Here is a 26,940-nt window from a genome sequence, read left to right as displayed (position 1 = left end):
GTTGCAGAGGCTAAAAAATAATATCCGATAAAACAAGCCGATGTATCGGCTTGAGCTGTAGCGGTCGTCACGACCAACGTCGCGGCGTGGGACAGTATCACCAGGTCGGGTGGTCTAACTTCCTGGCGACAATTATCGTTCCTTCTTCTTGCGTATGGGCGACAAAGCAAAGTTCACGAGTAACAGGAACACGGAACGCTGCTCATCCTATAGCCTGAGGTAACTTCGAAAGGTTGCTTCAGCGGGAGCATGAAAGCGAACGCAAGAATTGCGCAGCCGACTGAGCTGACAGTGCTGGCCTGGCACCGCCTTGAAAACGAGAGGAAATTTTGTTTTGTATTTTCGAAAATTAAATCATTCTTGCGTAACGTTTTACGCCGCACGATTTACGAACGGCAGGGTACATGTATACTAGCGAGTAGGTGATGCGATAGCATCAAATAAACAAATTAAGCACGATTAAAGTACGCAAAACAAGCACCCAATCGCACGCCCGCTGCCTGCAGACATGTGTACTTCTATATTTGCATAACATAACACAGCCGCATACACAACGCAAGACCCCCAATATTTACATACGATCATCACTGAATTTGTTGGTTATCTTCTAGCTCAGGGGTCGTCGCTAACAATCTGAACGCTGTTGCGTACGGGAAGGCCGACCCGAGCCGAGCTCTGTCGCCTCCGACATACGTGTGGTAGCGTGGTGTGAAGCGAGCGGCCAGCCGCTGTTGCAGCCGTGAAGAAGTCCAGAAGCAGTAGGCTAAAGTAACTGTTTACTCCATAGCGACAGGTGAGCCGAAGCCGAAGAAGAACGCCCCGACGGGTGAGGTTACATTACACGACTCGAGCAGAGTGACTGCATTGATTCACTGCTCAAACAGGAATAAAACTACAGTGCTCGGGCGGGGTCTATTTATACCCAAAGCGCTAACGGTCAAAACAACCGTTTCCTCTAGATTGTGCACACGCCACGAACGTCACAGACACACAAACACTCTTTCGAGAGTTCGTGAGCAGTCGGCAGTAGCGGCGCACGCTGAGTCCGAGAGAGGGGAGAGAGGAGGACTCCGCTGCGGACGCGGGGCCTCAGTGTCCTTGGGACAGGTCCCTGCTTGTTGCGTCGGCACGCCATGGAGGCTCCGCCGCACAGCCGAGAAGTGTTGCAGGAAAGTACGGCGGCGGGCCGAATCGTAACAACGCCGACAGGCCAGTTTTGTCCTCAAATGGAGTTATTAGACAGCCAGACAAGAACAGAGAATTGATCGCTTCCAGTTGAATTTTCCTTATCTTCACACTTCGCCAGATTATTGTCAAATATGATTGGCAATGCGCTGAATTTCTCTTTGCATTCAAAACCGCCCTTCTGTTCCCACTCGATTTGCCGCCCAGCCCTCCGCTGTGCCGGCTGCATGCTACTTGGCCCTACACTTCAAAACGTTGCCGACACGTATTCTAGCCTATTAAATGCGAACTTGGAACATATGGTGCAAGAGCGTAATATAGTAAATTGAGAGCAAACAAGGAAAGTGAGCCGCCTCTCAGTTCGCCTGACCGCTTCGTTTTACGGCCACTAATTTTGGAATCGCAAAAACAGATTTCACGCTTCTGACGCTCGCTGCATTTGGTCACTGAGTCATGCAACACAACAGCAAACTAACGCTGCACCGTGTATTCGTAACGGTGACGCAAACAAGCACTGTTTAATGCAAGTGCACGCTTAGTGCACAGGTACGCAAAAAAGCGGCGCACGGCAGCTAACCTGCGGTCCGCCGGACCCGCTGGCTTTTTAAAGCGCGATCATCGCCGATTGCGTCACTCTTCTTTGTTGATCGGTTGTTGTTGAAAAGTCCTTGCCACCTACAGTATTAGTTTAAACTAGAAGTTTCACTTCACATTTCACTTTATACGACAATCGATCGGTGAACCTGTGAGTGGGAGAGCGCCGTCAGAGTCTCGGCACTTTCGTCGGCGCTGGAAACGTATTTAGCACTGCAAAGCTTTTTTCCCTAATCCCAAGTTGATCGCCGGAACAAATCGGACGCGTCGGGTATGGGCTGGTGACCATGTCGCAAAACAATCGGGAGCATCGAGCTCATTTTGCTTCTGTCAACACGGGATCCTATGGGACCCGCGCAGCTTTCTACTACCCGAAAGTCCTGCCGGGAGTCGCTTTCGCCACTTGCGCAGCGCCCCCTGGGCAGCGCAGAAGGCCCAAAGGAATGCTTGCCATAACAGTGAGCAGCTAAGCAACGTACTTTTAATCGTGCGTAAGATGACAAGAGGCGTTTAAAAACATTTCCCTAGGTAAAACCGTTATAAAATGTGGTTTTTCCCATTCGTTTATGCGGTTTTTGAATCCCGCAATGAAACCGACGGAGCTGTCTGCATAGGTACGGTAGTGTCATGTTTAGATACTACGTGACGCCACCATTCAGACTTCAGATAGTTTTTATTTATTTGTGAATACTGCAGTCTCTCTAGATACTTTTGCAGGGTGGGTACAAGTAAGTAAATACAAATACATACAAAACAAGGCAACAAACAATAGAACATAAAATGCACAATAAAAATACATATCTTATTACAAAAACATTCAAGTGAAGTCAATGACTGCTGTGTTACCGCTTCATTAATGAAAACGTTCCATTCAACATTTGTTCGAGAAAAAAATTAATATTTGTGACAGTTATTTCGAGGATTCAATGGGGATACTGAGAACGCGTGGCGGCGTCTTGTATTTTAACCGGATGAATATTTCAGGATGCGAGAAGTGTCAACGAAGTAATGCCCTCTAATTAATTGAAAAAAGAACTTCAGGTGGCAAATCCTGTCCCTTTCTCAGACGGGCAACATCCCGCTTTGTTCAAGGAGAGCTGATTTTGAGGGGCGCCAATATGAATAGTGAATTGCGCCCATATGAATTCATATTCATGACTGAATATGAATTGGCGGCAGAAAGTTAGATGGGCAGATGAGATCAAGAAGTTTTCAGGGATAAATTGGTCGCAGTTAGCGCAGGACCTGGGTAGTTGGAGGTTAATGGGAGAGGCCTTTGCCCTGCAGTGGGCGTAGATAGACTGGTGATGATAATGATGATGATGATGATGTGAATTGTAAATAAATCTTGCAGCTTTTTTGCAACCTTTCTAATTTATTAATATCGAATTTTGTGAATGGATCCCAGATTACTATTGCGTACTCAATCATTGGTCGGATAATTGCATTATATGCAAGAAGACGTAGATTCGGTGTGGACGATTTTAAGGAACGCCGTAGAAAGAATAACTTGCGTACTGATCTAGCTGTGATGTTGTCTATGTGTTTCGTCCAGGAATGCTTGTTCGATATCGATAGGCCGATGTACTTGTAGTGTTCTACTTCCTGCAGACGAACATTATTAGCGGTGTATTGGTACTGGAAGGGAACTTTTTATGGGTTATTTTCATGGACAGAGTTTTCTCGAAGTTGATAGACATTTTCCACTCGTTGCATCAAGAAATTATTTTCTGGAAGTCATTATTTAGTCTTAACTGGTGTTGTGGAGATTCTATCTTTTCATATACAATACATACATCTGCGTACAATTTAACATGAACAGAAAGGTCAAGAGCGATGCCATTACTATATAATAAAAACAATAAATCTACCCAGTGCCTTGAGGGACGCCAGTATCAATCGGTGCGCAGTCGGAAAAAACGTTATAAATTGCGACGAATTGTCTTCCACTTAGGAGGTATGCAGAAATTTATCATTTCGTATAATATGTCCTAATTTCTGCAGAAGCTTTTGGTGCGGTACTTTATCGAATGCTTTTTTGAAATCCATAAATATTACGTCAGTTTGTTTGCCTTCATTGTTGGCACTCGCAAAGTCATGAACGGTTTCCACTAGCCGAGTAGTGGTCGAGAAACCAGCCCGAAATCCGTGCTACATATTTGCTATTACCTTATGTTTTCTGAGATAGTTAATTACGTGCTTGTAAATGATATTTTCTAGCAGTTTACATGATGTTGAAGTGAGCAAGATGGGGCGGTAATTCGGAATGCAAGTTTTTCCTCCGGTTTTATGCACAGGTTTCATTTTGGCTAGCCACCAGTCATCACGTGAAGCGACGTCATTTACAAACTTCGTAAAGACAACATAAATATTTTGCACACCATTCTGCGTATCTTTTTTAGAAGGAATTGGGGATATCGTCTGGTCCTGGAGATTTTTTTGATATCACGATGTAACAGTAACTTCAATATTCGAGGCTCAGAAATACTGACATCAGTAAGTGGGGGAGATTCATTGAAAACGCGGAAAGAACATAATTGTCCATCATAAAAACTGTCATGAAATAGTCATTAAAGGCGGTAGCAACCACTTCATCGTCATGCACGCATTTTCCGTCTCTGACGAACATGTCAGGAGAGCAAGACTTAGGGGTAATTGTTGTCCAAAATCTATCGGGGGACGCCTTAATTAAACTCGGAAGCTAGAATCCGTAGTATTTATCCTTATCTCTAGAAATTTTTATTCTAGCTCACTTGATATTTTATCAATTTACGGATTGCTGCTGGACATTTGTAGAACTTTGGAACTTCTTTTTTAGTCTCTTGAGCTTCCGTTGCAATTGCAACGTACCCCGAGTTATCCAAGGATTGAAGTTTTTGGATTTTTCAGAAAGTTTAGGCACAAAGCGTTATACACACTCATTCACAATGTATTTAAATTGAAGCCACAATTCATTCACAGAGCAGGACATGTTTGCAAAATTGGCAACAAATTTCCAATATGTAAATCATGGATGCGTCATCAGCGCGAGACATTCGGGTGCATGGAAATCTTATTATATTCCACAGTATGTACATCTTCTGATTTTAACACATCAGCTTGGTGATCCCATATACCTGGCGTACTATGACATGACGTCTTACTTTCCATACTACCACTAACAAAAAATAAATCAAGGATGGACGTTGATTCGTTTTGCGTTCTTGTGTAGTCGCTTGCGATCTGATATAGGTCATACGTAAAAACAATATCTAGTATTTTATCTTTAGCTTCTGTACTTGGCGAGAAGTCTGCCCAATCCACATTAGGCAAGTTGTAATCTCCAGTAATTATCAATTTATCGCCAGGCTTTACATTATTGAGAAGATATTCCTTTAAATTATCTAATAAGAGAGCAGAGCTGTTTGGCGGTCTATAAACTGCTCCAATTATATGTCTAATTTTGTTAATGTGTACCTTACAGAAGATAGTTGCAACACCCGAAACGTCAGGCATCCTTAAACCCTAATTTTACTTTAAGAAAGATTAGCTACTCCCCCGCCTCTTCGGTCGCGGCCTTTACGGAACACCCGATAGTTTGCAGGGACGAATTCACTGTCGAGATATCATCACTCAGCCACGTTTCTGTGAGTAAAGCAGAATACCCGTCTAAGCTTGTCGGATCACTTGTTTTTGCAAATTTTGTATCGTTTGTCACTTTCTTCGTCCTATGCATTCCCGTCAATGCTGAGTTTATCGAAAAAAATTCTTGTTTTAGCCCCGGCGTTTCTCTGCTGACTCGAGCTTTGCCATAACTTCTTTCGGATTTCTTTTATCTTCTTAGAAAAATCCTCTCATACACATACAGTTGTTCTTTTCAATTTTCCACACGCGTTTCGTATTCTTGCTTTTTCGTGATAGTCAAGTAACTTAATGATAACCGGGCGTCTTCTTTCACCACGCCGGCCTAGTCTGTGACATCTTTAAATGCCTTCAACTGTGACTCCGAGTTTTTCTTGGAACACGACGTTTCTTATCTTATCCGATAGTTTTTCGCGTGATTCCTCGTTCTGTTCCTCTATTCCTTAGATTATAAGATTGTTTACTCTACTACTGTTTTCCAAATCATCTATTTTATTTAGAAGGTAAGCGGTGTCCTTTTGAGTGCTATTAATGGTTGATTTCAATTCATAACTTGCGTTTTTAAAGCATTTATGCTAGACAGTTCAGTTTCCAGGCCAGCAATTCGGTTCGTCAATTCAGTAATTTTTTTATCACTTTCATTTTGCCTGTTCAAAATGTCATTTATGGAAGATAGCATGAGGCTCTGGCCAGCTGGCAGTTTCTCCAACGTTTCTTTTTCTGCAGGCCCTGGGTTTCACTCAACGTCACCACATGACAAAAGATTCACTTTGAAGCCGCACACATCACTTAGAAACTCTCTTACACTCAGTGGGCAAGGCAGCAGCACTAGAAAACGGTTGTTGCTTTTATAGCACTTAGCAGGAATGTAAAAATCAACCTGAATCTACGAGCAGAAGGGATTCATGAGTGTTTTGCACAGTACGCGGCTGCCGAGCCCACTGGCTTGGGAGGTTGGTGCGAGGCCTTTTCTAGAGGGTGTGACGTTCCAGACTTCGGCACAGGCGCAGTAGTAGCGGTGGCAGGCACGAAGTTGTCGTTGATTAAACATTGGTCCGCACGTGTAGCCGCGTTGACGATAACGCCTGAGTTTAATGGCAAATTGAAATTATTTCGAGAATTTTTTTGAGACATTCTTTCTGATTACCCACTACATAAAACGCAGGCTTTTTCATGTGCACTCCACAAAGTTTGGTCGCATCGACATGAGAATCGCCATGATTTTCCACTTTACGACGCTTTAAACGGCGTCTACCAAACCCAGGGAAGCATATGTGCACGCGCGCAAGAGGGATGTTTCTTCCTTAGCATAGGAACTGCAATATTCACGCGTGGAAAAATAGTTCTGCATTCATGGGAATACCTCTATCACGTCGTTTAAATAGTCCATTAGTATAGATGCAACTAATGTCACCGATTGGCAGTCAGCCATCGCACAATGCGTTGTAAGAAACATCCCCTTTTCTTTCTGTTTAGCCCTCGCCAAGAAAAAAAAGCAAAACCGTCGAGGCGCCAGACGGCGTACCATTGCACCCCGCACGGTATCTCCTATAACGCGCCACGAAACGCACGAGCAGCGAAAACGTAGTCGGCACTCACCTTCTTCTTGTTTCTGACAACGATGGCGTCGCGCACCGACTCGGGATTTCCCGGGATGGTGGAGTCCTTGAGCAGGCGGCGTATGCGCTCGTAGACATAGCAGATGACCAGGAGCGGCGCGAAGTACTGCGAGCAGACGAGCACGTTGGTGTATACGCGCCAGGCGGCCGGCGACAGAGCCACGTTCTGGCAGAAGGGCCTCTCCCCAGTGCGATCGTCCGGCACCATGGTGACGCGTAGTGCCACGGCGTAGGGGGCAGCCGCGACGGCCGACACCAGCCAGATGACGCCGATGAGAACGCGCGCAGTGAGGCGGGAGTTCAGGCGCGCCTTGAGTGGTATCGTGATGGCCCGGTAGCGGTCCACGGCGATGGCTGTCAGCGTGAAGATCGACACGTTCACCGACACCACCTGCGTCCATGGCGGCATATATATAATCACAAGATTTAGAACAAGAGCCCTACATCTTTCAAGGTCATCCATTGCGTCGCGAGGAATCTTCAGCCGCCTGCGCGCGCCTTTCTCAACCGCTTTCTGAGAACGCGTAAAGCTTAAAAAATGTTGTTTCTGTCTCTTATAACTTTGCTCACTCGAAACTTTCGAGAGCCTAACGACTGCTTTGCCAGCGCTTGTTACCTCAGCGTCGCCATCGATGGTGCGCCGGCAGCGATATGTGTGCTTGTCCTTCAATGTAAGCGAAATGATCGAAAATCGAAAGCGAAAGTCCAATCATCCAGTAGACATAGCTAGAGGGCACGCTGTGAAATTGCAAGCAAAGGAAAAAAAATGAAAACTTAAACAACGCACTGTATGCATATCTGCTTTCGCCCGTGGTAACTACGTGTAGAAGTGTTAAACATGAGGTATTTTTTTCAGGACAGCTCGTTTGAACTTTTTGGTGAAGGTCATTGCCGCGTACGAGGAGAGACTAAGAGAAGCGTGTTTGTTTTAGCTCTGAAAGCAACAAAATTAAGATTTGCTACGTTTAGGTTTGCTACGTTTTGCTAAGAATAAAAAATTGACCAGGAAATCGTAACCCCAGAGGCATTGTACGCAGCGGGTTTCAAAGTGTGTTCAACAAGAATTTCGCCAACTGACCAGTTTAGTTAACTCCTATCAACGAGCAATCAAAAGTACGTGATATGATAAATAGTTACATTTTTTGTGTGAGGGTAGCACAAAAAGCAGCCCTGTAAATAAATTCACCGTGGAACGTTTTCGGTCGCACATTATACCTAATTGCCAGCGCAGCTGTGACGTGTCTCAAAATTATTGTTTTGATCATATTGCTGGTATGATAGGCATATCTCCACCGATATATCGATGCCACAATGCCCACATTTTATCAATTTGTGATAAAACTGCATTTGCCCTTCTAATTTATGAAGTGAGGCCATGCATTTCGTTACCTGCCTTTGCGCTGGAGGGGCTGCTATCACTTTGTAAAGCTGGTACGCCGCTATGCCTCTATACTTTCTCCCTCGATGTGGTGTGCTCGCGTGGGTGTGCATGCGTGTGAGTGAGTCTGTGTGTGTGTGTGTGTGTGTGTGTGTGTGTGTGTGTGTGTGTGTGTGTGTGTGTGTGTGTGTGCGTGCGTGCGTGTGTGTGTGTGTGTGTGTGTGTACGTGCGTATATGCGTGTGTGCGCGTGTGCGTGTGTGTGTGTGTGCGCATGTGCTTGTGTGTATCTTTGTGTGTATGTGTGTGTGTGTGTGTGCATGCGTGCGTGTGTGTATGCGTGCGTGCGTGCATGTGTGTGTGTGCGTGCGTGTGTGTGTGTGTGTTGTTACGATTGAGCCCGCCGTTGGGCTTCGTTTCAATACTCCTCGGCTGTGCGGCGAAGCCTCCACTACGTGCTCCTTTCAGACAAGCCCCACCGTGTCGGTGACTCATGTTTTCACGTCTGAACGAGCCCGGGTCACGCGCTTTGTTTTCGGCGCGTTTGAAACTTCGACGGTTACCGGCGAAGCACGTCTCAACGCGCTTCAAGGACACAGGGGCCCCGCGATCGCAGCGGAGTCCTCCTCTCTCCCCTCTCTCGGGCTCAACGTGCGCCGCTGCTACCGACTGCTCACGAACTCTAAAAAGAGTGTGGTGTGTGTCTGTGACGTTCGTGGCGTGTGCACAATCTAGAGGGAACGCTGTTTTGACCGTTGACGCTTTTGGGTATAAATACGACCACCGCGAGCGCTATAACTCATTCCTGTTTGACCAGTGAATCCATGCTATCAGTCTGCTCGAGTCCTGTACTGTTACCTCGCCCGTCGGGCCATGTTCTTTGGCTTCGGCTCATCTGTCGCTATGAAGTAAACAGTTACGTTAGCCTACGGCTTCTGGACTTCTTCACGGCTGCAACAGCGGCTGGCCGCTCGCTTCACACCACGCTACCAAACGTATGTTGGAGGTGACGGAGTTTGGCTCGGGTCGGCCCTCCCGGTCGCAACAACTGGTTGTCAGCGGTGGGATGACAACGTCGCCACAGTGTGTGTGTGTGTGTGTGTGGGCTCTAAACCACCACTTTCATTGATGGTAATGTAACGTTTCCATGTTACTTGCGACTTTTATAAGCAGCAAAGCTGCTTTTGCGAATCAATTGACAAGTATACGTACATGGCGACGGTGGCATATATAACAAACTTTCTTTACTACACCATTCATGCCTGAAGAAAAGAGAAGTGACAGTTCCCTCAGACGTGGAGAAAAGAAAGAGCTCTGGGTAGGCTTCCTGATGCACCGCGAGAGAGCAGTGAATAACGAAGAATTCCACAGCTTTAGCGGTAGGGTTGCGATCAAAGGAAATAGTGGTTTGAATAAAAAGCAGCGCAATCAGAAGCCTTAATATCAAGATACAGGGATGTGGTGGTTGACTTTTGTGGCTAGAATGTCTGTCACAAACTCGAGCGTACGGCGTCTAAAAGTACCGTAAAGCTTTTTCATATTATTGTACAGCACGAAATTCTTGTTACTGTCTTGCGATGCATTCAGTTTCAGTTCTATTCGTCCCAAGAAAACACTGGAACTCTCTCGAACGAAACGGTGGTAACGCCGACCACTCGCCGGCTCGCCGGCAAGAAAATACCAAAACGAAAGCTCCGCCGCTCAGGTTTCGTCGAAGCTTCGAGCACTTTCGAGGGGGGCGAGCGTGGCCTTGCCAGTGCTAAGGCGCGCCGATGATTCCAGAAGGGAGAAAGATGGAAGTTGTGCGCTCGGCGGCGGCTGACGCGTGTGTGTTGTGCCCTCTCCCTCCGCGTCGGGGCAGTTATATAAGGAGAGTCCGCCCCGAAGCGAATTAGCTACGTTTGGACGTCGTGATGTGACAACGGCTTTTGTCAGTTTGTGCACCACACCATCGGCGACCCGCGCCCTGGAGGACTCCAACGTATTCCCGGGACTCGAATCACCATGATCGTCTGGGACGGCCTGGCCTACGACGAAGCCATGCTTCACAGGTAGCTGAATCGCCTCCGACAGCGGTGCATCGTTCGGCCCAGTCGGTGAATATTCTGGGACTCTGTCTCTCATATGCACCGAACTGTTCGTTTTCTTTTTTTAGTTGACTGCTCTACTTTGTAATATATGTTTGTTAACGCTCCTGATTGTATCATTTTGTCTAATTTAGAACTGTTTCCCGCATTTGTATTCATTCTAAGTTACTTTTCGTGATGGTTACATGTCCTCGTGCTGGTACAGTGTTTTGCCTGTCCAAATATAAGTCTCTGTTGTTGTTCGTTCAAGGCTCTTACTCATTCTTACCGCACTGGTCGGCGAAAGCCGCACATCAGACGGCCACCCCCTTCGTCACCTGTGCCCTGTAGATTCGGTGGGGTTGTTTGCTCGCTTTAGTCGACACCCCACATCTTCTATCAGCGCACCCAGTTAAGGAAACGGTGACAATATCAAATCAGCAATGAATATTGTCGATCACTTAGTATATTATTCCGATGGTAGACTTTTCGGCAAAAGTAAGAAGTGAGAAAGAATTGGGCAGGAGAACCTGCAGTCTAGAAATTCAAGAACAGGTATTCGGAATAGCCCAAGAGATGTTATCGATGGGTTTTCGCGGAATGTATTCATTTTTATCGTGCTAAAAATTAATACATTCTCCTGGCTGAAGATAACAGGGACAATGGACTGCTAAACTGTCCCTGAAGACGAAGACGCAGAATTATGAACTGGCTAAAAAATAAGTCAGGAAGAGAAGAACGACTAAAACTGGAGGAGTGCTCAAAATTGAATAACAGAAACAATCTCACTAATATTTGTACGTTACAACGCGGCTGAAAATGACAACCGGTGGGGCGCAAGTGCCTTGCTAGGTAGAAGCGGGACTGGAAGTAAGAGACCGATGACTACATAGAGGGATGATCTTATATACACACATACTTCACCTCCTATACACACATTTAGCCATTTTGTTCCTTCTTTTTATACATCGCTAGCCATTGATTGTTGCGTAGAGGCATTAAGCAAACGGTCTAAAGGATACATTGAAATGGGTTTACCTATCTATTCTAAGACAGCGTGCTTCACATTTCAATTCAATTTCCATTTATTACACCATTTAATAATGAAGGAGGTCCCAAAGTTATAATGTGTCAGGGCGACCTCCTAATAATACATAAAACAAATGAAAACTTCAGTTTTACCGGTAGTCGAATTAATGCCTAAATAAATCAGAGTAAATTCGGGTATATGAACATGCTTACACGGCATCAATGATAACATAAGGCGAAAAAAATGAAAATAACAGAATAGAAGTACTATAAACAAAGAGCATAGCACAACGCAAAGCATCCGCAAACATATAGGAACATTTATATCATCAAAACAGAGGAGTAACCGTGAACAATATATATGAAATTGAAGCAGCGTTCGTAGGTGTGGAAAATTAATTAAGTATGGCAACGAGATGGTGTTTCACACGTCTCATGAATGAATGGGATGAAATAGTAGTTTTGATGTCTGCAGGCAGTTGATTCCAAAACATCATTCCCATACAATTAACCGTAAATTTTCCGTAAGTAGTCTTAACCTTAGCTAGTAACAGATTTGTGCTTCCTGAGAATATCGTGGGGTTTACGTTAACCAGGTTTGGTTCTGTTAGGCTATCAAAGTAAATTTTGGTGTTAAGTGCGCGGTAAGAAAGTGCAGTCAGTTTTTATTGAAAAGGGTTTTGTAAATCAGGAGTCTTGAAGTTTTCATTTGCTTGTGAAAGATGACTGTTAAAGGTCATTAGTTTCACTGCTTGTCTCTGTAGATGTAAATGGGACATGTGGGTGAAGTACGTAATTCCTACAGTAACGCTTGGTGGCGGGCTAGTTAGTTGAACATCGTTGCTTCGATTGCACTGGCTCGAGCACATGATGGACTAAAAAGTACTCATACACGTGACGTAATAACTGCGCAATCTTTACGTCACGTGTATGTGTATTTTTTAGTCAGTCTTGTGTTACAGTAGCCGACCCATTTTTCGGACCTGGAGGGGAACAAAAAATACCCCAAATAAAAGAGCTACCCGAAAAATCCCAGAGTCATTACTCCTATGGGACAACTGGCGGTTCCTCGCCAAAGTCTGAAATATCCAGCAAGCCTTAATTTTTGGAGTCCTAAAAAACGGTTGTCTACTGTATAACCAGAGCGAATCCAACCAACGATGTATGATGAAAGAAAGCATTGCAGATGCCTGGGTATAAATGTGTAAAGTAGTGACATTATCAGGGGGTGTGGAATTACCGTCGTGTTTTTATTATTACTCCTAACCCAACACCCATTTTTACACCTTAATATGTTTCTGAAAATGGAAATTTAAATATCAATAAGTTCCTGAAATTTGAAATTAGAGTCTATTAGTACACCCAGAAACAGGACCGCAGGTGATGTGTGGATCACGTAGTTGGGCGACATTATAGACGGTGTGGGATCAACATTGCGAACTGGACTATGAAAAAGCATGAAATCGGTTTTCGCCGTGTTGACATGAAGTTGATTAAGTTTGCACCATGATGTCAGTTTGTGTAGGTCTGAATTTAACAAGGATATAAGTTCAGTTGGAGGATTTTTGCGTGGAAAGCTAGTAGTGTCGTCAGCATTAGTATTAGTAAGTAAGTATTAGTAAGTTTAATGCCATTCGTATGATCATTAGTAATTTTACGGGAAAGATAATATTTTTGCAAGATTCGTGCTGCGGAATAGACACCGGGCAAGAAGAACCAGGCTCAGTGCGTGAGAAAGTGCAGTGATGATAATTACCGCGGAAAATGATGATTATCGCAGTGATTCACGTAGATTGTCCCCCTTATATCCAGTGTCCTGTTCGCCAACAACATAACCACGCTTAGTAACATAACTCCCCGCTGGAAAAACGTCGTCCCGGCGCTAAGGTGCAGTCGACGAAGGCGCAGAGTATGGCTTGAGCCGGGACACATGCACAATGTTAATAGGCGGGGTTCTCCGGAAGGTGAACAGACGACGGGAATGATCTCATATGTAACGCCGTAACCTGGCGGACCACACGGTAAGGACCGGTAAAGGTCGAAAGCAATTTTTGTAGTAGCAAAAGCAGGCTCGCGGCCGTAAAGTAGCTATTTGGGACCAGGTACTAGGTAGTCATGACCACGACTTCTATAGTGTCGTGACGGGAAGACTTGTAGGCGAATGTAATGTAGGGAAGAGCAATGTCCCAATCACGATGGCCCGCTGAGACGTAGACAGGAAGCACGTCCGTAACTGCCCGGCTGAGCCTTTCGGTGAGTCCGTTTGTTTGCGGATGATATGCTGTCGCAAATGTGCGCTGAGTAGAGCAGGAGCCCAGGGGGCCATCAACATCTTTGTAAAAGAAGTATCGGCCACGATTGTTGAGCAATTGACTGGGATCTCGCGGTGCAGAGTCACTTTGGCTAGTAGAAAATCGGCCACATCGGTAGCACAATCGGTAGGCAGGGTGCGGGTGGTTGAAAAACGTGTCGCATAGTCCGTCCTGACAGCCACCCTCTTGTTTCCGGACTTCAATAGAGGAAAAGGGCCCAGTAAGTGCAAAACTACTCGGAATAAATAAATAAATAAATAAAGTAGCTCTACCAGACAACGGTTCCTTCATGGCATGCGGGACAACAAACTCCCAACGCGCCGGAGGCGGCGGCAGAGGGTGGAGAAGGGGGCAGAGGGTTTCACTCACGGAGCATACTACAGATGGCGCTGCGAATTTACCCAGCGTTCCCCACGCGGAAATGCCTGCACGCCGGCGGCGGCATCGACGGTATGGCTTTGTCGTCTGCTTTCGCGACGGTTGTTTTGGGCCTGTTTCTGTGCAGCTTCGCGTCCATTGGGCGGTACCTTCGCACAACTTGTTTAACTTGTTCGACAGCACTTCCAGGGTAACCCGCACCTGATGGAATATACGTTTAGGATTGGTTTGCAGGGCGGGAAAACAAAATTTACAAACCACTTACAGCCATCCGGCCGATAGAGAAACGCTATTGGCGATGAGATGTTTGAGTGGCGCCCCCTGGCTCTGACGTCGGCTTAGGGACTCGCGCCGCTGTCGTCTGCTACACTCCGCTTGTTAGGGGCAGCAGTGCCTGCGCTAGAAATCGCCCGCTTTGATGCTTTAGGGCATCAAAAAGCGTGTTTCTAGTAATTCAGTTATTTTTGCCAGCTTCTGACACATCTGAATAACTTCAGTCTGTATCCAACCTTCTTGAGAGCCTCGGTCAGAAGATCGTTTATAACTCGTCCTTCCTTGCTTATTCGCGGGGTTCAGTGCTCAGAGCTCCTCGATAAGTATTCGAAATGCATAGGCTTCCCTGAATTGTTTTTGAGATGCTCTTATGAAGTGTTCCCAACGCATTAGTTTTTCTGCACCATCACAAATGTCTTATTAGTAGGTTTGGGAATGTTTGTTAGGCTCACGAAGATTGTGCGTATATTTTCTTAATGCTGTATGCATACATTCCCTTTTTCACAAATTGGCTTTCGTTATGAATGCGCGCGAGAAGATGCATATCCGCAGCGTGCGTTGCCTATTCACATGCAAATACAAAGAGGTTTGTGCTACGCCACCGCGATCGCGCTCCAGGAAACGTTGACCAGAGTACTCGAAGGCAGCTTTTGTGCTCCGAATTTCTCTCGTAACCATCGTTATCATAACAAACTGACTCTCAACCCGAACAATTATGACATGATTACGGTGTTGAAGGCTCGATATACACGCTAACAAACACAATAAATAGCATACGTGCATATATTACAAGAATCGAAACCGATGAATACTTCCTAGCAGCGCTTTATCGTTTTCCAACCCTTCTAGGTGTAAAAAATAAACCTTGGTCTACTCGGAATGACGTCCGATGGATTGTTGAAGAGAATTACTCCTACTCTCTTGTCCTGGACTGATAACCCAGCCCACTAATCAGCTCGATTTTAAAGTTAAATAAAGTTTCCCCCTCCTCCTACTCCTCCTCTTCCACATCATCTTGAGTGCAGTTTTCGTATAACGCATATCTGAATATTGGGAAGATATGGCTGCGGGAAATGTACAAAAATAGCCCACCAGGTCTGAACAAGCATAGTGCTACTGTATCTTTACCGTAGACGTGACTTGTTTTGATCAATAAACCTCCATACTGGTTGGAAACCTGGTATGAAGCCAGCACGCGCCTGTACATACATAAGGTTATTTGGAACTAAATTTACATTTTTTGCGCGCATAGCGCATGTCGGCATACTTTCATGCCATGACAACGTAAAGTGATGTGATGCAACACTTTCGAGCGTTCGGCAAGGTTGCAAAAACTGTTCTACTTTACATATGATTACCAGGAATCGCAATGCCTTCTGCCAAAACCGACAGCCCCAAAGGCCTGGAATTTGTTTTGGTCTTGATTTTCGTTGTTGTCGGTTACTAGCACCTGGCTGTTTTCTTTGTTAGAAAGATTGCTCAGTACAGAAGCTGACGCCTAGCTCCGACTCTTCGCGCTCCGCACAGGAGCGGCTTCGCAAGGAATGGGGCCCCGCTGGCAATGTTTCTTCCGTAGCGGTATCCAAAAGCATACTTAAACTAGCGCCCTGAGCTAGTTTATGTGATTTCAAGTCTATTTTTATGATAAAAAGTTACGCACTCGCAAAATCTGGCGCGCACAAGCATCAGACGTCAACTGAGCGCAAAGAAATAGCGGTGAGAGCGAGCCCGAGTGAAGCAGACGATATACGCGAGAATCCCTAAGCTGACGTCACGGAGGCGCGCGTCGCAGCGCCGCCCGTGGTCGAGCTCACCGCCAATCTTTTGCCAGAGTCCTTCAATGCTTTTCTGGTCACGAAACTCCGGCCGAAGTTTCATTCAGGGACAAAAGCTGCCGCTAGGATCGCCCCTGTTAACGTGAAGGCTTCGCCGGCGGTCGACGGCGCTTGCTGGCCGGCTGTTTCTCCGTCGGCACGCGCCTACTTTCATCTGCTCTTCATTTCCCCCAGTAAAAATGCGAGCGAAGTTTTTGAGTCAGTTTTTGAGTAAGTCAGTTGTTGTTTTTGAGTCACTTGTCCCGTAGCTCAGCTGTGAAACTGAGGCAAGACCACGGGTGTTACTGAGGCGCATATGTTGCAGTGTTCGTTCGTTCCGGCAAGCACCGCTACGTTCTCGCTTCGAAAATGCGGTCATCTGGCGTTTTCAATTTTTGACTAGCCTTTGCAGCCGCCTGCATGATTTGAGTGAACTAGCACCAGAATTAAATTTGTATTCAGCCCTGGGCGCGACATGCTGCGCTGAGCAAATAGGTGTGCAAACGTACAGCACGTTGGGTTAGCCCTGTGTTTGCGCTACTTTATAGCGCGCTTATAATGTAAAACAATAATCGAGATTCAGAGAGTTAGGGTGGACAGCAGGGAAAAAAATACGCATTTCCCCGAGGGGAAGAATGTGAAAGTGCGAATGCACGAGTTGAATTTGCGCGGTTCGGTAATGTTCGCGAAAGAGAGATCACACACACACACACACAACTACAAAGAAAGAAAGATGCATTTATTCACAGACACCTATTTGTGTTGTCGTTGTACTTGATTGCTAGAGCGGATCTCAGCTTTGAAATTTCGTGTCAGTACTCCTTTAAGCGGGTACATTAGCCCTTCTCACGCCCGATTCATGGCCAATCCCCCACGTGGGTATGTGCCATGTCAGCGGCCATGGGCAGCGCGCGCCCATCTCCCCCCGTTGCCAAGGAAGACGAGGAGATTCCTGGCCAATCCCCCACGTGGGTATGTGCCATGTCAGCGGCCAGGCTGCGCGCGCCCATCTCCACGTGCGCGGACATCGCCGGTGGACGCAGGTTCAGGGTCGCTTAAGAAGTGCATTCGCACTTAAAAAACGCTCACGAAATGGAAGCAGAATAATGGGCGCGCGGAGGGGCCAGCTAGAGTAGGAGTAAAGCTACAGTTTTGAGCTACTTTCTCCGCTGTTCTCATAGGCATAGGGTGTCAACAGATAAAAACTCGACCGCTCAGTGCCTGTCACGCCCCTCCCACCCAAACGGCAAGTTAAAAAACATTGATTGATTAATTATGAAGTTTAACGTGCAGACGCTACACGGCAATGGGGCGCGCGCCGTAGTGTAGAGCTCCGGATTAATTTTAACCACTCAGGTATCTTTAACTTGCGCCGAAATCTCGAACACACAAGCGTTTTCTCTTTTCCCCTCCATCAGAAAAGCGGCTGGGAACCCGCGTCCTTGGGCTTATCAAAGCACAATGCCTTAGCCCCTGGGCAAGCGCGGCGGGCAAGTAAAAAAATATATGCAGGCAAAGATAGCCATGCTCCGCTTTCCAAATTCAAAATATCTGGTTGGACAACCAAAATCACAGTAGCTGCAGTCCGATCTTTGTGCGGCGACGAAACGCGACGACGTTTAGCAGACGGATTTTCTCGCTGTGAGCGCGATCGTGGCTTGGGCTTCATAAGATACACCGGCAGGTTTTCAGATATCCGGGGCGACGCGCGCGAAGCTTGAGCTTCTCGCGCTGCAGAAGCACGGGTTGTCCACTTATTTTGAACTCATCGGCTCGAATAATGTCCGTAGAGTCGAAATGTTTCTCGCACACACGAACGGCCTTCGACTCGAAGCTGGAAGCGTCCGTCTCCTGTCGTGGAATGGCTCGCTTCCACCTGTCGCGTTGTTCGCGGTCGCTTGGGAGGCAGAACAGCGAAGCCTTATCCGTTGTACTCCGATAGCCAGAGCGGCAACCAGGTACACACCACGTCAGAGGCATGGTAGTTCACATAATTTGCCCTTCGTTATGAGTTTAGAAAGCTATATCACACAATAAACACCAGCAAGCTCGCGCTCCAACGCACTTCAAATACGGCCGCCGCCGTCCAAGCCGCCTTCACCAGACTCGTAGCGCCACCGCGCGGGAGCGTTGGTCCCCATATGAAGCTCTCCCATAGCGTTACAAAGGAGTTTCGTGACCTGAAAAGCATTGAAGGACTCTGCTTTTGCGCACTGCTTGCCATGAATCGGAGTCCGTTTTCTAAATTGCTGAATACCGATTCGGTTGTGTTTTAAAAGGTATTACAAACGGCGAAAGTAGCAACTGGTTCTGATAAATAGCGATTATAAAATTTCCCTCAGCTTTCTCGTAATTCTCAAACTTACTAAACTGAAATCGGTATAAAAGCGAATCACTAAGCTTACATGCGGAATTGTTTCGGTGTCTGCGCTTGTGTCGCGCGGTGGTGTAGCCCCAAGCTAGAACATCAGGATGGCTAGGTTCTGCTGTCTCACCATTCGAAAGACGCTCCTCTCGGTTTTCTTTCTCGTGACCCACAGCCGGGCTACAGCGGCGGCGGCGTCCGCCGCTCTAGCCCGGCCATGGCCGTCACTGAGGCCGCGTTCGGGACGCCGCCCCGCGAATTCCAGGTAACGGCTGGCCGAATCTCTGGTTTCGCTCATTGTAGAGCCACGTGTTGGAATTGTTGTTTGTGTAGTTTAAAGCTTTGCTTTCCAACCACCGTAACAGCGTGGATTGGAGACAATTTTTTAAGAAGGCCTGTCAGAACGGGCGACGTCGGCGACGTTGTAGGCACAAAGGCCTACGAAGCCACGGACATCTTTTGACGACTGTGGTTTTGAGAAATTCCGCACAGCTCGAACTTTATCGGGGTCGTGTCTAACACCCTTGGCGTCGACCAGGTGTCCAAGCAGCTTAACTTGGCGGCGACCAAAGTGAAATTTTGATGCGTTTAGTTGAAGGCCTGCACGATTAATTACTTCCCAAACTGCCGAAAGCCTGTTCGTGTGGGTGTCGAATGCAGGGAAAAAACCATTACACCATGGAGGTAGCAGAACCACGTCAACCACTTCAACCCGTGCAGGAGCCCCTACATCATCCTCTCAAAGGCAGGATGGGCATTATATAGGCCAAACGGCATTACCTTAAATTGCTAAAGACCGTCGGGTGTGACAAATGCCGTTCTTCCGCGGTCGGATTCCTCAACGGAAATTTGCCGATATCCAGACCTGAGATCTATAGACGAAAAACATTCAGTGTCATGCAGGCAGTCCAGTGCCTCGTCAATGCGCGGCAATAGATTAACGTCCTTCTTGGTGATCTCACTGAGGCGTCGGTAATCTAGGCAGAACCGCCAGCTGCCATCTCTCTTTTTAACTAAAACGACAGTCGAAGCACAGGGGCTCGACGAAGTTTCGATGATGTCCTTGCGGAGCATGCTTTCGACTTCCTGCTGAATAACCAGTCGTTCAGCATGGGACGCATGCATGGGCGGCTGTAGGCAGGGCTGGAATCACCGGTGTCTGCACGATGTTGAACATCAGTCGTCATCATAATCGTCATCATCATCAGCCTATCGACGCCCCCTGCAGTGCAAAGGCCCCTCCCATAGATCTTCAATTACCCCGGTCCTGCGCTAACTGCGACGGATTTATTCCCGCAAACTTCTTGATCTCATCTGCCCAACTAACTTTCTCCCGCCCCTTGCTACGCTTCCTTTCTATAGGGATCCGCTCTGTTACCCTTAACTTTTTTATTGCGCCATTTTGCCCAAGGGCATCGGAGGAATTGAAACAAAAGAAAGTGGCGGGAGGCAAGCGGCTTCATGGTCTACAGAATGCCGTATAGGCCAGTTTCAGCAAGAACGTCCAACAGCTGCCTGTAAAGAGGACCATGCGTCCACCGATGAATATCGGGCGGGCGGCCTGGTCGGTGTCCTGGGGCTACCATGTGCCGGATTCGGGCTGGTCGGAGTCCTGGACATGTCCCCAGGAGGTGGGCTAATGTCGCCTCCGCAGCGGAAACAGGGCAGTAGGGGCAGGTCGCATAGGTAACCGCAAGGCCAGACGTCCATGTTGCACGAACAGCAGGCGTGAGTGCATCGCCCAGGCGAATTCTCCGGAGCGTGACCTCCTCACGGCGGGTTAAGCCGCCAGGAAGGTCAGTCCCACGCGGAGGAAGAAGGACACGCGTGGGGCGCCGAAGAGGCTCTTTCTTGATTAGAAGAGCGTCCTGCAGGGACAGCTGCAGAAGCGGGAGCGGGAACTCAACTTGCGGGGGATGAGCAGCCAAGTCGGCTTTGACGTGGGTGGGCGTGCTACGACGGGTCCAGAGGATGCGGAAAGGGCACGGGAACGATTGCAGTATCTGGTGCACATCGCTTGTAATGCCCAGTATGCTGTATACACGCCGTACCTCGCGAGTAGCCTGTGTTGAGTCGGTATAGATGATCAGGCAAGACGGTGGGTCCACGCACAGGCGAGGGCCTAGGGCACACAAGCCGTCACGGATGGCCCTTAATGACCAACGGTTTTCTTGCCTTGCAATAAATGCCCTGATCACACCTATTTATTCTTCTAAATTTATACTAATATGTCTGTAACAAGCGTTTGTTCTATATCCGACTTTATTCTCTTCTTGTCCTTAATGTTACACCTATCATCTTCCGTTCCATTGCTCGCTGAGTCGTGCTAAATTTAAGTTGAACCCTTTTAGCGAGCCTCCAAGTTTGTGCACCGTAGGTGAGTGCCGGTAATATGCAGCTGTCATAAACTTTCTTCTTCAGGAACAATGGTAGGCTGCCATTCATTATCTGAGAATGCCTGCCGAATGCACTCCACCCAATTCTTATCCTTCTCATTATCTCTGCCTCAAGGTTGGGATCCGGGGCCCCAACTTCGCCTAAGCAGATATTTTCGCTTACCACGTCCACTGCTTCAACACCTATCTCAAACCGCTGTGCTCTTCGCAGGTTATTGAGCATTACTTTAATTTTCCGCATATTAATTTTCAGGCCCACGGTTCTACTCCGCTTGTCCAGTGCGGTAAGCATGCTTTGCAATTCGTCCCCAAAGTTACTTAGCCAGGCAACGCCCTCAGCAAATCTGAGGTTACTGAGGTATTCTCCATTAACCCTTACTACCACCTGTTCCCAATCCAATCTCCTGAATACCTCTTGTAAACATGCTGGTCTGACGCCCTTCCTTATAGGTATCTTAATATGAACAGCAGTAGTATGACCCAACGGGTGGTTATGTAAGCCCAAAATGTCTCGGTAGGTGGTCGAAAGATAGCGCAGAGCGGCAGCTTGGTCTGCCGGAGGACCGGAAGGGATCAATTTCGCGAAATCCTCGACATACGGAACGGAAGTGGTTTGAGTACCCGAAGTTTAGGGCGGGTTCATGCTCAAAGCCAGGACATGGTGGTCACCTATCGGGCGATATACCCTTCGGTAGAACTTCGGCGATATACCCTTTTGTAAAGATATACCCTTCGGTAGAACTTGAGGTGATGTGCCAAAGTTCAGGATCGGTAGGCGAATCTTGCTGACAACTTCCACAATACTGTGTGTTAGGGCCACATCGCGTGACAGCAGCATTTCCATAACAGGCGAAAGCACGTAGTCGCCGTCAGAACTGGAGGGCTTGACAAGAAGTAAATGGAGGTTGCTGCTTGTGGCCGTAAACAAACACCATGCGTGGAGAGAATACGGCATAAAGATTGTTCGGCATTAAGCACATCTGAAGGCTCTGGACGGGTTCTTCAGTGGTCGGATTGAGGGAAGGCAAGTGAAGGCGGAGGACACCCTTAGAGCAATAACTAAGAACCGAATAGTCCGGCAGGAAATCATGGCCTGACATCTCTCTAATACAGCAAACAGAACACGTTTCGTAGCCAGTAATGCGAATACGGGCAGTACACAATCCGGCAACAACAGACCTCCCTCAATTGGTGACCTGTACGACATTATGCACGCCCGGCGGGAGAAATTCGCGAAGGCGGTGGCGGGGGTCTGAGCTCCTAACCGAAGGGGGGGGGGGGCGCCAGTGTCGATGAGAGCACTCAGTGGAACACCATCGACATGAACGTCAAGTAAATATTCTCGGCTGGTCAAAGTTAGCAGAGGATTTCGTGGCTGGGTCATAGATGCGGCTTCACCTCCTTGTGCTGTATTTCTGAGTTTTCCAGAGGGGGGCGGTCATACAGGGTCGACGAGAGAAAGTGGCGGGGCTGCGGCGAAAGGGACTGGAGGCGTTGCGGTGACGGCGAGCGGTTGTGTCGACGTGTTCGGGCGTCGTTTTCTCGGGAGGGCGGCTCAGGAGGAGAGAAAAGCAAGCAGGACCGTCTTCCTGCTAGTTATAAGTGGTAAATCATGGTCGGGGAGGCAGAAATCGACGGGTTTGGCAGTACTGCGCCACGTGGCCAACACGACGACAGTGGAACTTATGGGTCGGTCGTCAGGTTCTCTCCAACATGTTGGGTTTCTGATAGCGTAGTTGAAAGTAGTTAGTAATATAGGGGCCTGGCCTATCGCAAGTAAGCGAAAAGGGGCTAGGTTGGAAGTTAGGGTAGCTAACGGGACAGACTGATTGAACGCCTAGCTTGGCCAGTGCTTCGCGCACTACAGCCTAAATTAATGGTACAGGCGGCCTGCTGTCTTCGGTAACGTATTGGGAAGAACGGCAGGGACCATGGCCTCGAGTTCTCTACGTACAAGTCTTGTCAAACCTTCAGGTGGCGCAGTGGTCATTCCAGATGAGATTGGAGGTGGACGCGCATGTGGCGAAATGCCTTCCCAAGATCATGTGGTGGCAGCATTAGTGAGGCGGTTGAACTACGATGTAATTCGACGGGTCTCCCCCTGCTCGAACCGCTGGCACTCGGTGATGCTGGCCTCAACGATAGCACAGTCTTTGCAGAGCAGGCGGAAAGCGTCATCAACTATCTCTTTGAGTACCTGAGTATATGTACAACCTTGTTGGACTCAGTCATCTGTGCGTCAGCTTTGTTGCAATGGGACAGGACGTCTTGGATGTAGGTCACGGATGACTCGTTTGAGATCTATGTGCGTGTGGCTAGCGTGTTCTTGGCTGCAAGTTCGCGACCGACTGGTTTGCCGAACAAGCTACGCAGCTTTTCCTTGCAGATGTCCCAGCTGGTAACTTCCGCCTTATAAGTTCGGTACCAGGCCTTGGCTGGTCCGTCCCGATGGAAGTCGACATTGGCAAGCATGATAGTTGGACCGCGCCCATTATAGGCCCTGACCCACTCGTACATGTCCATCCAGTCCTCAACGTCCAAGTCGGCGGTTGCGGTGAAGGTACCTGGGTCACGGAGTTGAGAGACCACGCAAGTGGTGTGGTAGAGCCGGGGGCCGCATTGTTGGCCATGATCGTCGGTGCTTGAGCAAGGTGACGTACACGGCGAAGCTCCGTTGTGTGTGGAGCGTTGTCCCGCACCTTCACCGAAATGTTAGGGGGAAGAAACTATATTCGCAAGATTCGCACAGCGGGATACAGGCACCGGGCAAGTCGAACCAGGCTCAAGGCGTGCCAGAGAGCGGTGATGACAATGATCGGGGAAAATGACGATGATCACCGTGAGTCGCATAGATTGTCCACCTTATATCACGTGTCCCGTTCGCCAACAACCCAACCACGCCGAGTGACAAAAAATAAGAAAATAATACTGGGGTGGTATTGAACCTTGTAGAACAGCTATAATTATTAATTAGGATTGTATAGGCAACCGTTAATATCCACGACCTGGGACCTATGTGCTAATTAACTGCGGATTACAGGCAGAGGAGGACCACGAATTCCAAATAATCCAGCTTGTGAAGAAGAATGTTGTGACTTATCGTACCTAATGCTTGAGTAAAGTCTATAAACATTGCACCTACAATATGGCCCATGTCTACAGCGCGTTTTATAGCATCCGCAAAAGAAATTAGGGCAACACCGAAAATCTTAGACGAAAAACAAACTGATGAGGGGAGAGACGATTGAATTGTTTGAAATATTTCCTTAAGCGTGTTACAATTAGCTTTTCCACGATTTTACTGACATGGTAAAATGCAGAGTGGCCTATCGTTCGGAACGACTTCCACACCACCTTTTTTAAGCATAAGGGTAATTTTACCTATTTTCAATTGGTCAGTAAATGCACGTTCCTTAAACACACAGTTTATCATATGACTAAGTTAGGGCAACACCTGTCGAAAATCGTGCATGAAAACAAATTGATGAGGGGAGCGAGAGAATAAACGTTTAATGAAAACTAGCAAAATTGGTGCCAGATGGCAGGGGCACAAGCCGTGTGAGGGGCATCCTTTGTCCGGGATGCCCTGGTCCTGGCTGGCTGCCCGGGCTCTAGCGACGACTTTTTGTTGCGCCGCAATGTCCGAGCTGGCCAGCCGGTCCACCCACTGCTCGTAAGTAGGGTTGGGGAAGGAGAGACATGGTCGAGCATGTGTCTTCTGATTCCGGTGGAAACTGGCGGATGTTGGGCTTTTTGCGTGCTTTAATAATGCGCGTGCTCTCCTCGAGGGCTTGAAGGCGTTTGTTAAGGTTGTTAACACGGCCATTAATGTGTTCGCCCATATCGTAAATAAGTTGGTCAATGCGGTAAAGGTCCGTGGGGGCTGCAGTGAGCCTGCGGCGATTGGTCTCTTCGTCAGGCAGTGTGTCCATGGGAGTTGCAGAAGCGTGAGATGAGTTGTGGATCAGTTTGTCGACTTGAGCCCGCAATTGTTCAATACATGGGCAACGGTACGTTTGTTGGGGGCCACGAGTTGCTGTTTTAGGCTGGCATTTTCCTGCTCTAGTTGGTGGATGCGTTGGTCAGGGAGCATTGGCGGAGTTGGAGTGGCTAAGATAGGTGAGGGATCAGCAGTGGGTGTAGCAAGTGCCACGGCTGACCAGCTTACCTTGTTGGTGGGTTTCTTGAGTGGTGAAGGGGGGGTGGTCTCGTCCAGGGAGGGCCAGCTGTTGGAAGGGGCTGGTCCTTGGCTGGTACGGGCGTTCCTCCGAGGGGGCGGTGCGGTAGTTTTAATTGCTTACGGCATTCACGGCTGGCCGTAAGGTGGTTGAGTCCACAAAGTTGGCAAGTCGGGGTGCATGGATGTCCGATGAGGGGATCACGTAAGTGGCAGGTTGGTCAGATGATGATTTCGGGGTTTGGGTAGATGTCCTGCCGATGGCCCATCTCCCCACAGAGAGCAAAGCACTGGATAGCTTGACGGTATAGTCGTCAGCGTGAGATGATGCTGTATGTATTTATGTACTATGGCACACGGGTGCCTTCAAAGGTAATTACGGCGGCGGTCGACGTGCCGTGTAGTCTGGCGTGTAAAATGCGCGGCCCGTTGGTGGCCAATATGTGCTGCAGTTCATTCGTAGTTCCCACGTCTAGGCCGGTGATGACTCCTCTAGTCCTGCCCGGTAGCGGTTTGAGGTAGGGGGTAAGCTCTAGGGTCGTTGCCCAAAGTTGGATGGTCGTCACTTCGCAGTGTTAGACCTAGCGTTTCGTCGGGTGTGCTCGCGACGATCAGGTTCTGCTGAACTTGGGTTTGGATAAATGCGCTGGAGAAGAATGTCCATTCAGGAAGTTTGCTTGCTTGGCAGATGGCTTGTGCGAACTGCCGCTCACTCCAAGAAGCAACGCGAAGTCCGGCCTGAGGACGATATACAATCTTTGAATCGTTCGCGGGAAGACGTGGCTTTACATCACCACGGGTGGTGGGCTTGCGGACAGGGGCGGGCGAAACTGCTTGCTGCTTACGATTTTGCATCTCTTGTAGGATTTGTTCCCCTGGGCCGGGTTTGTGGATAGTGCAGCCGCTGAGCTGGTCGAACTCCATAGTCGTGGAAGAACCCTGCGGTGGATTTGTCATGTTTCGGAAATCTGGAAATCCGGCCGGAGCCCGTCACTCACGGCGGTGCTAATCCCAGCTGAACAAGGCTTAGCCGCGCCACCGGCGCGCTCGAGCAGCCGGTGGTCGTTGCGTCTCAACTCCTGGTCCGGCGTGGTCGTGGGTGGGCCCAATCGATGGCGGACGTCGTTAACAAACGTTTCGTAGTACTGCCAGCGAACTAGGTACTCAATGTCCGGTAATACCACGTGTTTTTGCAGGAGCCCATCATCCTGATCTGGGCAAACAAAGACCGATGATGACGATCCCCATGAGGGGAGAGAAGATCGAATTTGTTGACATATATCCCAAAGCGCGTTTCGGCGATTTTAATGAAACATGGCAAAGAGACAGGACTACAGACCCTTTGCGAAAAGGCGGGTCACACTGAACATTCAGCGGTGGAAGCACTGGTGGTTAACGCGACCACGCCATGATAAAGGAAACGTCGCGCCAGGACGCTGCTGCGTTTACACGGTTTGGCCGATCGCTTCACCATTCTGCAGCCCGATAAAGCGATTTTGGGGTATTTTGTATACGCTGCCAGTGCTCTTGGAGCATTATAAAGCACGATGCCCTCGCACTGCTGCCTAGCTCTTTGCAAGCGATTTGTTTACGTGCAGTGATGCCGGGCAAAAGGTACGGATGACACGCGCCTTCAGCATCTCCCGTTTTAATTTGGCAATCTCGAGGACAATGCGTCTTTCTTATGCACTATCATGACAGCTGCGTTTCACGTGCCATTCATGACTGCACCGT

At 48.1% G+C, this 26,940-nt stretch overlaps 1 protein-coding gene across 1 annotated transcript in view; it reads right to left on the bottom strand.

Moving 5' to 3' along the window:
* LOC144179489 (neuromedin-K receptor-like) overlaps positions 1-26,940 on the bottom strand; it is a 331,891-nt gene that overhangs the window by 268,523 nt on the left and 36,428 nt on the right. Inside the window, exon 2 of the mRNA XM_077707864.1 lies at positions 7,000-7,410. Within this exon, the coding sequence (XP_077563990.1) occupies positions 7,000-7,410 (411 nt within the window). The remainder of the gene's footprint in view (positions 1-6,999; positions 7,411-26,940) is intronic.

Source organism: Haemaphysalis longicornis, unplaced genomic scaffold (genome assembly GCF_048455015.1).
Source record: "Haemaphysalis longicornis isolate Haplotype H1 unplaced genomic scaffold, Haemaphysalis longicornis Haplotype H1 scaffold_1, whole genome shotgun sequence".
NCBI lineage: Eukaryota > Metazoa > Arthropoda > Arachnida > Ixodida > Ixodidae > Haemaphysalis > Haemaphysalis longicornis.
The sequence above is the reverse complement of the archived record's forward strand: the minus strand, read 5'-3'. Positions and strand labels throughout refer to the sequence as shown.